The sequence below is a fragment of the Panthera onca genome, chromosome B1 (assembly GCF_046562875.1).
Source record: "Panthera onca isolate mPanOnc1 chromosome B1, mPanOnc1 haplotype 2, whole genome shotgun sequence".
Classification (NCBI taxonomy): Eukaryota; Metazoa; Chordata; class Mammalia; order Carnivora; family Felidae; genus Panthera; species Panthera onca.
In genome coordinates this window covers 146443785-146455879 of record NC_138342.1, presented here as the reverse complement: position 1 = coordinate 146455879, position 12095 = coordinate 146443785, and the positions used below count along the sequence as shown (strand labels likewise).

Sequence of the window (12095 nt, the reverse complement as noted above, 5' to 3'; positions counted from 1 at the left end):
TTTGTACTTTTATGAGACTATTATACAAATAAAATCTTAATTGTTCTTACTAAATACTCAGGAATTTAATTTCACCAATTATCAAGTGCTTACTTTATAATCTGTCCTTAAACTGAGTCAGAACAAATCCTACTGGCATTGGGTTACATTATCTTCTTACCCAATAAGCAATGCATTCATGAAAATGAATAGGGTGCATTTACCATAGTTTTTCTGATCTAATAGCCTCTAGATCTACTTCTATTTTACACTGTGTATTAAATTTAAGCTAAAGCGCAGAAAAACATTAAGGGTGAGAATGTGTGGAGAATAATCCTAAGTATTTCTCAGAACCCCTCCCCCCCACCATGTATGGGTATGCATTGAATCGTTTTTCTGCAGACCAGCAGATTAGATTCCAGAAATTCAATAGAACCCCCTTGTGTTCATTGTTGACTAGGTAATTATGCATCTCATCATGATACCTACCAGTGAATTGCAGCACACTAACCTTGATAAGCAGAAAAGTCTGCCTAGAGAAGAACTAGGTATTTTTTAAATAAAAGTATCCTTCATACTGATATTGATGCATGAGGCTCTTGACTCCTTGAAAAGTGGTGTTTTCCAGTAAAACAAAACCATTCTTTTGTAAAATTCAAAAAATAATCTTCAGATGAAAGACCAAAAAGTACTTATAAATTTGGAGACTAATGCTGAAGCCTATGTGTTATTCAAACTGTCTTCCAGATTAAGAATATCTCTGAAATGGAAAACTAAGTTATCTATGTTGGTTGTAGTTAATATAATTCTGAATTTATTACCTCTTAAAGAATTCTCCCTCATGTCAGGGGCACCTGGGTGGCTCAGTAGGCTGAGTGTCTGCTTCGGCTCAGGTCATGATCTCATGGTCCGTGGGTTCGAGTCCCATGTCAGGCTCTGTGCTGACAGCTGGGAGCCTGGGGCCTGTTTCAGATTCTGTGTCTCCTTCTCTCTGCCCCTCCCTCGCTCTCTCTTTCTTTCTCTCTCTCAAAAATAAATAAACATTAAAAACACTTAAAAGAATTCTCCTTCATGTGATTCATGACCAACTGACTAAACCAAGCAATTTCCCTTTTTTCTAAAATTTCATTACATTTTAATTGATCAGATGGTGATTAAGAACCAAGATTGAACAGAAAGCCAGTTACTATTTAGTAATTCAGTACTATTTACTGGATATTTGTTACAATCAAGGCAATACTAGGCTCCAAGATGAACACAAAAATGAACAAGATCCAGTTCCATCCTCAAGAACTTCATCTTTTTAGAAAGCATGTAATATATGTAGTAAATAACTATGATAGATGGTTAAAGGTAATAAATGCCTTCATTAACAGAGAGATGAAATCCCAGTAAAATCCAGGGGATGATGAGCATAACAGTTTTGACTGGGAGAAATCAGGAGATCTTTGTACAGAAAAAGGTGATTTCAGATTCTCTGAAGGGTAGTTAGGATTTGAACAGATGAAGATAAGAAACTCAATGTGAGATGAGGGGTCAAAGCAATAAAGGGCAATAAAGGACCTTCTCTTGGTCTAGCACATGGAATCTTAAGAGGACAGTGGTGAGGAGGAAGGTGGAGAGGTCAGTTGGAGTCAGCTCTTCGGACCGTGAATGCCAGCATATAGTGCTCAGGCTTTTTCCTGGGGCAATCTAGACACACTAAGGACAGAGTACGCATGACAGATCTCTGCTTTAGAAAGAAGAATGGAGAGAACATGGAGGCTTTCTGCAAAGCAGTTCAGAAGGCTTTTGGTGAACTAGGTTAGTGGCAGTGAAAGTAGAGCACACGGAAGGGATGTAATCTTATTTCTAAGATGGCATTATTGAGGGCTTGGCAACAGTTGTTTCTGGAGTAAGAGGGTAGGAGGAGCCAAAAATAAATTGGAGGTTTTAAGCCTGGATGACTAAGAGAATTATAGTGCCATTAGCAGAAATAGGGAGGAGAACATTAAGAAAATAGAACATTTGGAACAATTAAAATTATTAATGTGATTAAAAAAAATCCTTTTTAGCTCCTTAAAATTGACATATAGAAGCATATAAACATGTAATTTGACAGAAATGTTTTCCCTCAGTACATTTGGAATTATTAACTATCTTCTTGTCCTTGGACTAAAAGAGTAGGCAGTTAGTTAGACATGAGCCAGGGGCAAAGGCAGTGATAAATAGGTGACACATTAGAAGCCAGGAGACAAAACATCCTCACTTTGTGGCTTCCAAGACCCCTCAACATCCTGGTCTTATGGCTTCCAAGACTCTGGGGCTAACAGACCAAGAGCCCCAGGTACAGAGGATATGCTCTCCTCTTCCACCTCTGCCCCTGGGTAACCTGTAGACTCATTATAATGCATTTGCATCGTGGTTTTAGCCCCCACTCCCGTGGGGGAAACTCTACAAACCTTGTAGAGTCAAAAACTCCCTCTCCTGACCTGTGGGAGGAGTCCCCCAAAAGACTGGAAGCAGCCTCCATTAGAGACCATCCCTGTCCCTGACTCAAGACCCTGCTCACACAAAAAGAAAAGACCCCTGTGGCCTCAGGGCAGTTACCACCTCTAGGCCTGCCTGCTCTCCCTTCTTTAGAGTGTACGTCCTTAATAAACTGCTTTGTGCTTGCTACCTTCCTTCTGCTTGCCTTTATTTGAACATAAATCTTTTGTGGGGAACTCAAGAACTGAGGCCTCTATTCACCCAACACAGACTCTCCCACGGGTAACAGGACTCCTTCACATAGTACGACTTTAAGAGCCTGCTGTGATAGGAGAATATGCAGTGGCATTTTGTATATTGAAAATAAAAGAACACTGAATTTTGTAGCACTCGAAGAATAAAACAATAATCTGTCTTCTGTTGAAAATACAAACTTATCATGTTTAATATCTTGATTTATTAAATACTAGAAAGTCTTATTGTTGTTCATTAGTTCCCAAAAGAGTGAAGAGAGGAGAATTATAAAGACATGTTGAGCAAACAACCAGAAGTGACACGGCTCAGTTAAGACGCTTTTGGCTGCCATAGGAGAAAGCCCAACTCCAAATGATTTAGCCAGCATTAGGATTTTTTTTTTTTTTAATCTCAAATTACAAGAACTCTGGAGAGTTTCCCAGATTGATTAAATCATCAGCATAATTGAGTACTAAGATTTCTCCAGGCTTCAGCAGTACCATTTTCTCCTTAGTCCTTCATCTGGGTTCCCTCATAGTACCCACATAGCAAAAGCAACTGCAGACATGGTCTGTTCGTACCTGCTGATTGGAAACAGAAAATAAGAAAGGGCCATTTCTTCAGATTCCTGTTAGTTTATTTGTTTTGTTTTAAGGAAGGAAAATCTTCCTCATTAAGTGCACCCAGCAAACTTCCTCTCACATCTCATCACCTAGGACTGAGTGAAATGCCCATCCCTAAATCAGGCTGTGGTTTATAGCAACCATAATACATACCCTGTCTAGAGGGCCAATCTCCCCCTGAAATCCACAACTATGAAGAGGGGTGAAGAGGGGTGAGCAAAATCAGGGTTCTATCAAAAAGAAAGACAGACAGATGAATGGTAGTGGGTGACAACCAGTGGAATTTGTCATAATCCTAACAGCAGAAAAGAGAGAGAAAGAGGACAAGGGAGGGGAAAGAGAAAGAGAATAATCAACTTGAGAATGGATTCAGAGGGTGGATTTTTTTTTTAACATATCAGTGAATTCAGAAATTGAGAACAATCTGCCCTTATTTTCTGTCACTCTTTCAGGGGACTTTCGTAGCCATAGAAACTAGAACTGATTGGAATAAAGTTCTTGGCCTCTCCAGCCATGGCCAACGTTTGGAACGGAATTCAAAGTCACCAGAGAGCTAGCGCTGATTCTTGGGAGAATGTGAGAGCAAACCCTCCTCACGCTGCCAAACTGGCACGGGATACTGCGGCCACTCTGCAAATGAACAGTACACAACAAACAAGCCAAGGGAAAGAGCTTCAAATTCTAAATGCCCTCTTGAGAGAAGAGAGAAGGCAGTTCCTGGGAACAGTGAACAAACACTGTCAGAAAAGTGGAATCATTGATTTCTATCATGAATGACTAATGATCATTATGGTGTGGTTTAGAATAGAAATACAAGTTCTGCAGCCCAAAGAACTACTGGTCCTATCTCCTGTGACATTCCACTTACACTCACTTGATAAAAGCATGCAGATGAATTAGACTGTCTTGGGTTTGTTTAAACGCGTCCATCTCAGATTCATGAAAGTATTTACCCATGAATCCAATTTTCATTTCCATTTGTTGTGCCTCTGAGAATTTTCTTACTTGATTAGGGATGGCTGATACATGTCAAAGGTTTGAGTAAGATAAATACTGCAAACACAGCTGAGCTCTTTGTATCTTCATGTCAATGCACATGGTACTTTTAGTATGTCAATTTGATAGATCTGTGCATTTGCCATCATGAGACAATACGAAAGCCTTGAAAAATTCATGCCTAAGTCTCTAAATCCAACTGACTGGACACCACTTATCCTTACCAGCAAGTTAATAGACAGCTTTGTATCAACTCAATGGTTCATATGCAAATGCTACTACAGCCAGGTGATCAAGGACACCCTGGCCTATTTGTTGGCCTTACTGTTCTCCATTCTCCTCTATTCATACATCAGTATGAAGACTATATATCAATATACCCAAATCAAAATATGATACCACAGAATAATGGTGATAATCATGATGACCATGAGCATTCATTTCACAAGTGTTATCAAATGCCTAGTAGTGTACATGCTAGGCACTATTCTGGGTGTTAGAAGTGCAGCAAGGCAAAGTCCCAGCTCTTAGAATATTTATTTATTTATTTATTGCTAAGGCAAAAAATAATGTAGGGTAAAGAGAAAATGAAGTGCGGTAGGTGGGGACAGGTCCCTCATCCATATATAGTGGTCTTTATGTGAAGGTCTCAATAATAGGGTAATATTTGAGCAGAACCCTGAGGAAATTGAGAGAACAAGCCAAAGTGGATATCTGAACAAGGAATTTCTAGGCAGAGGGAAGAATGAGTACAAAATCCCTAGAGAGAAGAGTACTCAGTGTGCTCCAGGAACAGCATGGATCCAGTGTGAGCTAGTGATGGGGAGCGGCAAGAGGTAAGACAGGGAGGGAGAGGCAAAATCTCCCAGGCCTTTTTTCAGCAAAATTAACATCTGTGACTTTAATTTGAGATGGGATACCACGGGAGGACTTTGATCACAGTAATGATATGATCTGGGGAGTCTGCAAGATGAGGACATTCAGTACCAACTTCAAGTCCAAGGACTAAAATGAAGCGATATAGTGTAATGACCCTAAAGTGTTGCCTCCAGTAGAGCACAGCACCTCCTCTCAGAGGCCTATTCCTTTGTACCAGCCTTCTGCGGCCCAGAGCCTGTGCTGTCAGCAGAGTCTGGCAGAAAGCAGCTCATTCTGCCTATTTCCACTCTGGCTTTGGCCGTGCATGTCATGGTGGTCATTTGCCACTCTTTTAGGCACCTCAGTATCTACACCCCTTCTTGTGTTTGAAGAATCCACCACCTCATGAGACAGAGGGTAGCTCTCACTCTAGAGGCTGAAATGCCAAATACTCTACCAGCTTCCTTTGCAGCTAGGACATGGCTCCACAAATAAGACACACCATATTTAGAGGTCCGATAGGAAGGTAGTGGCCTGTGGAAGCATCCTTTCTTCCTCCAGGGCCAGCAATGGCAAAGGTTTTGTCATAATGCTTGTGCTGGCACAGGTGATTGTAGGGCTACAAAGTTGCCGGGTCTGTCTGTACCCCCAGTCACAGAGGCAGTGCATTGTTCTGGTTATCTTTTGCTGCACAAAAAAACCACTCCTTCACAACTACTTGACTATATGCACACTTTCAAATACACACTAAAGTATTGCTAACTGTAGACACAATGCTGTATATTACATCTACAGGACTTATTTATCTTGTAACTAGAAGTCTGTGCCTTTTGTCCAACTTCACCCTTATATCTCCCACCTCTGGCACCCACCAATCTGTTGCGTGTTTCTACAGATTTCTACACAATCTGTTCTGTTTCTACAGTTGTTGTTTTTTATAGATCGCAAATAAAAGTATCTCTGTCAGACTTATCCTCACTTAGCATCATGCCCTCAAGGTTCATCCATGTTGTCACAAATGGCAGGATTTCCTTCTTTATCGTGACTAAATAATATTCTGCATCTCACTTTCTTTCTTTCTTTCTTTCGAAAGCTTTATCATTTTTTTTTTTGGTGTTTAAAACACCAATAATTTATTTTATCTTTCACAGTTCTAGAGGCCAGAAGTCTGAAATCAACCACAAAACAGTCTAGCAGTTTCTACACTTACCACATGACCAAGCAATTCTACTCCTAAGTATGAACTCAGTAGAAATTCTACTAAGTAGAACTCACATAACAATTTGTATAGAAATATTCAAAAATGCATACAAGCCAGTGTCCATTCTTTCACACTTCTGGAAGCCTGAAGTCTGAAGTCAGTTTCACTGGGTCAAAATCAAGGTGTAAGCAGGGCCAGCCTCTTCTGGAAATTCTAGGGGAGAATCTGTTCCTTGTGCCTTTCAGCCTCTGGTGGCTACTGGCATCCTTGGCTTATGGTGCATCACTCCAATCTTCCTCTGTCAAATCTCCCTCTGTCTCTCCCTCTCTTTTAAAATTTTTATTTTAATCACCTAGTACTCATCACAACATGTGCACTCCTTAATCCCCTTCACCTATTTCACCCATCTCCCCCCACCCCACCTCTGATAACCGTGTTTGTTCTCTATAGTTAAGAGTTTGTTTCTTGGTTTGCCTCTCTCCCTCTATTTTCCCCTTTGCTTGTTTGTTTTGTTTCTTAAATTCCACATATGAGTGAAATCATACAGTATTTGTCTTGCTCGTACTGACTTATTCACTTAGGATTATACTCTCTAGCTCCATCCATGTCATTGTAAATGGCAATATTTCATTCTTTTTATGGCTGAGTTATATTCAGTGTGTGTGTGTGTGTGTGTGTGTGTGTGTGTGTGTGTACACACATACATACTACCTCTTCTTTATCCATTCATCAATCAGTGGACACTTATTCTGCTTCAATATCTTGGCTATTGTAAATAGTGATGCTATAAACATAGGGTTGCATGTATCCCTTTGATTTAGTGTTTTCGTATTCTTTGGGTAAATACCCAGTAGTACAATTGTTGGGTCCTAGGGTAGTTCTGTTTTTAAACTTTGAGGAGCCTCCAAACTTTTCCACAGTGGTTGCACCAGTTTGCATTCCCACCAACAGTACACAAGTGTCCCTTTTTCTCCACATTCTCTCCAACACCTGTTGTTTCTTGTGTTGTTGATTTTAGCCATTCTGACAGGTGTAAAGTGATACCTCATTGTAATTTTGATTTGCATTTCCCTTATGGTATGTGATGATCATCATCTTTTCATATACTTGTTGGCCATCGATATGTCTTCTTTAGAGAAATGTCTATTTATGTCTTCTGCCCATTTTTTTAAATGCTTATTTATTTTTGAGAGGGAGAGGGACAGAGCATGAGGAGGGGAGGGGCAGAGAGAGAGGGAGACACAGAATCCAAAGCAGGCCCTAGGCTCTGAGCTGTCAGCATAGAGCCCAACGTGGGGCTTGAACCCGTGAACCACAAGATCATGACCTGAGCTGAAGTTGGATGCTTAACCAGACTGAGCCACCCAGGAGCCCCTCTTCTGCCCATTTTTAATTGGATTATTCATTTTGGAGGTATTGAGTTTTATAAGATTTTTATGTATTTTTTTTATTCTAACCCTTTATTGGATATGTTGTTTACAGATATCTTCTCCCATTCTGTAGGCTGCCTTTTAGTATTGTTGATTGTTTACTGTACAGAAGCTTTTTATTTTGATGTAGTTCCAATAGCTTATTTTTGGCTTTGTTTCCCTTACCTCAGGGAACCTATCTAGAAAAAAGTTGCGACAGCTGATATAAAAAAGTTACTACCTGGGGCACCTGAGTGGCTCAGTCGGTTAAACACCCGATTCTTGGTTTTGGCTCAGGGGAGTTTGAGTTCTGCATCAGGCTCCATGCTGATAGTGCAGAGAGTGCTTGAGATTCTCTCTCTCCCCCTCTCCCTCTGCCCCTACCCTGCTCATGCTCTCTAAATAAATAAATAATTTTTTTAAAAATTTATTCAGTTTTGAGAGACAGAAAGAGGCAGAGTGCAAGCAGGGGAGGGGCAGAGACAGAGGGAGACACAGAATCCGAAGCAGGCTCCAGGCTCTGAGCTGTCAGCACGGAGCCAGACGAGGGCTCGAACTCACACACCATGAGATCATGACCTGAGCTGAAGTCAGACACTTAAACCAACTGAGCCACCCAGGTGCCCTTCAAAATAAATAAATGAACTTAAAAAAAAGGTTACTGCCTGTGCTCTTTTCTAGGATTTTTATCCTCCAATACCCTTTGTTGAAGAGACTGTCCTCCCATTGGATATTCTTGCCTCCTTTGTTGGAGATTAATTAGCCATATAGTCGTGGGTATATTTCTGGATTTTTTATTCTGTTCCATTGAACTGTGTGTATATTTTTGTGCCAGTATCATACTGTTTTAATTACTACATCTCTGTAATATAAATTCAAGTCCAGAATTCTGATACCTCTAGCTTTGCTTTGCTTTTTCAAGATCGCTTTGGCTATTTGGGGTCTTTTGTGGTTCCATACACATGTTAGGATTGTTTGTTGTAGTTCTTTGAAAACTGTTGGTATTTTGATAGGGATTTGCCTTAACTGTGTAGATTGCTTTGGGTAGTATAGACATTTTAACATATTTGTCTTCCAGTTCATGAGCATGGAATGTCCTTCCATTTCTTTGTGTCATCGTCAATTTCTGTCACCAGTATTTTACAGTTTTCAGAGTACAAGTCTTCCACCTTTTTGGTTAGCTTTATTCCCATGTATCTTACTATTCTGGTTACAATTCTAAATGGAATTGTTTTCTTAATTTCTCTTTCTGCTGCTTCATTATTGGTGTATAAAAATACAACAGATTTCTATACATTGATCTTGTATCCTGCAACTTTACTGAATTCATTTATCAGTTCTAGCAGTTTTTTAGTGGAGTCTTTCAGATTTTCTATATATAGTACCATGTCATCTGCAAATACTTAAAGTTTTGTTTCTTTACTACCAATTTGGATTCCTTTTATGTCTTTGTGTTGTCTGATTGCTGTGGCTAGGACTTCTACTACTGTGCTGAATAAAAGTGGTGAAAGTGAACATTCCTGTCTTGTTCCTAACCTTAGGGAAAAGGCTCAGTTTTTCCCCATTGAGGATGATGTTAGCCATGGGTTTTTCATATATATATATATGAAAAAAATATATATATACATATATATATATACATATACATATATATAGCCTTAATTATGTTGAGGTATGTTCCCTCTAAACCTATTTTGTTGAGGGTTTTATCATAAATGAATGTTGTACTTTGTCAGATGCTTTTTCTGTGTCTATTGAAATGATCATATGGTTTTTATCCTTTCTTTATAAATGCGATGTATCACATTGCTTAATTTGCAAATATTGAACCACTCTTGCAACCCAAGAATAAATCCCACTTTATCATGGTGAATTATTTTTTTAATGTATTGTTGGATTCAGTTTGCTAGCATTTTATTGAGGATTTTTGCATCTGTGTTCATCAGAGATATTAGCCTGTCCTTAGCTAATATTAGCTAATATTAGTATTAGCTAATACAGACGTATTAGCCTGTAGTTCTCTTTTTTTGTTGTTGTGTCTTTATCTGGTTTTGGTATCAGGGTAATGCTGCCATCAAAAAATGAATTTGGAAGCTTTCCTTCCTCTTTTAGTTTTTGAAATAGTTTGAGAAGAATAAATTTTAACTCTTCTTCAAATGTTTGGTTAGAGGAGCACCTGGGTGGCTCAGTGGGTTAAGTGTCTGACTCTTGATTTTGGCTTAGGTAATGATCTCACAGTTCTTGAGATCAATCCCCATGTCAGGCCCAATGCTGATGGCATGGAGCCTGCTTAGGATTCTTTCTCTCCCCTTCTCTCTGCCACGCCCCACTCATGTACTCTCTCTCTCTCTTTCTCTCTCAAAATAAAAAAATACATTTAAAAATGTGTGTGTGTGTGTGTGTGTGTGTGTGTGTGTGTGTATACATGTGTATATACATGTGTATATATATGTGGTAGAATTCACCTGTGGAGCCATTCCTTTTTTTTTTTTGTTGGGAGTTTTTGATTACCGATTCTTTATTTTGCTGGTTATCGGTCTGTTCAAATTTTCTATTTCCTCATGTTTCAGTATTGGTACGTTATATGTTTCCAGGAATTTATCCATTTTTGTAGGTTGTCCAATTTGTTGGCATATAGCTTTTCATAATATTCTCTTATAATTGTTTGTATTTTTGTGGTCTTGGTTTTTACTTCTCCTTAGTTGTGACTTTATTTATTTGGGTCCTTTCTCTTTTTTTCCTGATAAGTCTAGCTAGAGGTTTATGAATGTTATTGATTTTTTAGAAGAACCAGCTCCTAGTTCATTGATCTGTTCTATTGTTTTGTTGTTTGTTTTTTTTGTTTTTTTTAGTTTCTATATCATTTATTTCTGCTCTAATCTTTATTATTTCCTTCCTTCTACTGGTTTTAGGCTTTGTTTGTTGCTCTTTTTTTCTACATCCTTTAGGTGTAAAGTTAGGTTGTTTCAGGTTTTTGTTTGTTTCTTGAGGTAGATCTGTATTGCTATAAACTTCCCTCTTAGAATTGATTTTGCTACGGCCAAAAGGTTTCAAACTGTTGTGTTTTCATTTTCATTTCTTTCTATATACTTTTTTATTTCTTCTTTTATTTCCTGACTGACCTGGTTTTACTTTCATTTATTTCCATGTACTTTTTTATTTCTTCTTTCATTTCCTGGCTGGTCCATTCATTGTTTAGTAGCATGTTATTTAACTTCCATGTATTTGTGGTCTTTCTGGATTTTTTCTTGTGGTTGACTTCTACATTCATAGCATTGTGGTCAGAAAAGATGAATGATATTACTTTGATCTTCTTGAATTTGTTGAGGCTAGTTCTGTGGCATAATATATGATGTATTCTGGAGAATGTTCATGTACACTTCAAAAGAATGTGTATTCCACTGTTTTAGGATGGAATCTTCCAAATATATCTGTTAAGTCCATCTGGTCCAGTGTGTCATTCAAAGCCATGTTTTCCTTTTGATTTTCTGTTTAGATGATCTGTGCATTGATGTAAGTGGGGTGTTAACATCCCCACATATAATAATAACTATTATTATATTATTGATTACTTCCTTTATATTTGTTATTAACCATTTTATGAATTTGGGTGCCTCTATGTTGGGTGCATAAATATTTACAATTGTTATATCTTCTTGTAGGATTGTCTCCTTTATTATTATACAGCCTTCTTTGCTCTTATTAGTCTTTGTTTTAAAGTCTGTTTGGTCCAATATAAGTATTGCTACTCTGGCTTTCTTTTGACATCCATTTGCATGATAAATGTTTCTCTACCTCCTTTCTTTTATGTTTTTATTTAAATTCCAGTTATACACACACACACACACACACACACACACCACATCTTCTTTACCTATTCATCAATTAATGGATACTTGGGCTGTTTCCATAATTTGGCTATTGTAGATAATGGTGCTATAAACATAGGGGTGCATGTATCCGTTTGAACTTGTGTTTTTTTATTCCTTGTGTAAATACCTAGCAGTGTGATTGCTGGATTACAGGGTAGTTCTATTTTTAACTTTTTGAGGAGACTCCATACTGTTTTCCACAGGGGCTGCATTCCCACCAACAGTGCACAAGTGTTCCCCTTTCTCCACATTCTCGCCAACACCTGTTATTTCTTGTGTTGTTGATTTTAGCCATTCTGACAGGTGTAAAGTAATATCTCATTGTAGTTTTGATTTGAGTTTAGATTTGAGTTTCCCTTATGGTACGTGATGATGAGCATCTTTTCATATGCCTGTGGCCATCTGTATGTCTTCTTTGGAGAAAATCTATTCATATCTCCTGCCCATTTTTAAT

The 12095-nt window shown here is 38.5% G+C and overlaps 1 protein-coding gene and 1 long non-coding RNA gene across 8 annotated transcripts in view; one reads left to right on the top strand and one right to left on the bottom strand.

Moving 5' to 3' along the window:
• MFAP3L (microfibril associated protein 3 like) overlaps positions 1–4197 on the top strand; it is a 56749-nt gene extending 52552 nt beyond the window's left edge. For all 5 annotated transcript variants that reach the window (XM_078445612.2, XM_060653796.3, XM_078445613.2 and 2 more), the window contains one exon: positions 3758–4197. In XM_078445612.2, the coding sequence (XP_078301738.1) occupies positions 3758–3862 (105 nt within the window). In that variant the 3' untranslated portion in view covers positions 3863–4197. The remainder of the gene's footprint in view (positions 1–3757) is intronic.
• The window catches only part of LOC132691931 (uncharacterized), a 148758-nt gene that overhangs the window by 16141 nt on the left and 120522 nt on the right, over positions 1–12095 (bottom strand). The gene's annotated exons all lie outside the window — the stretch shown is intronic.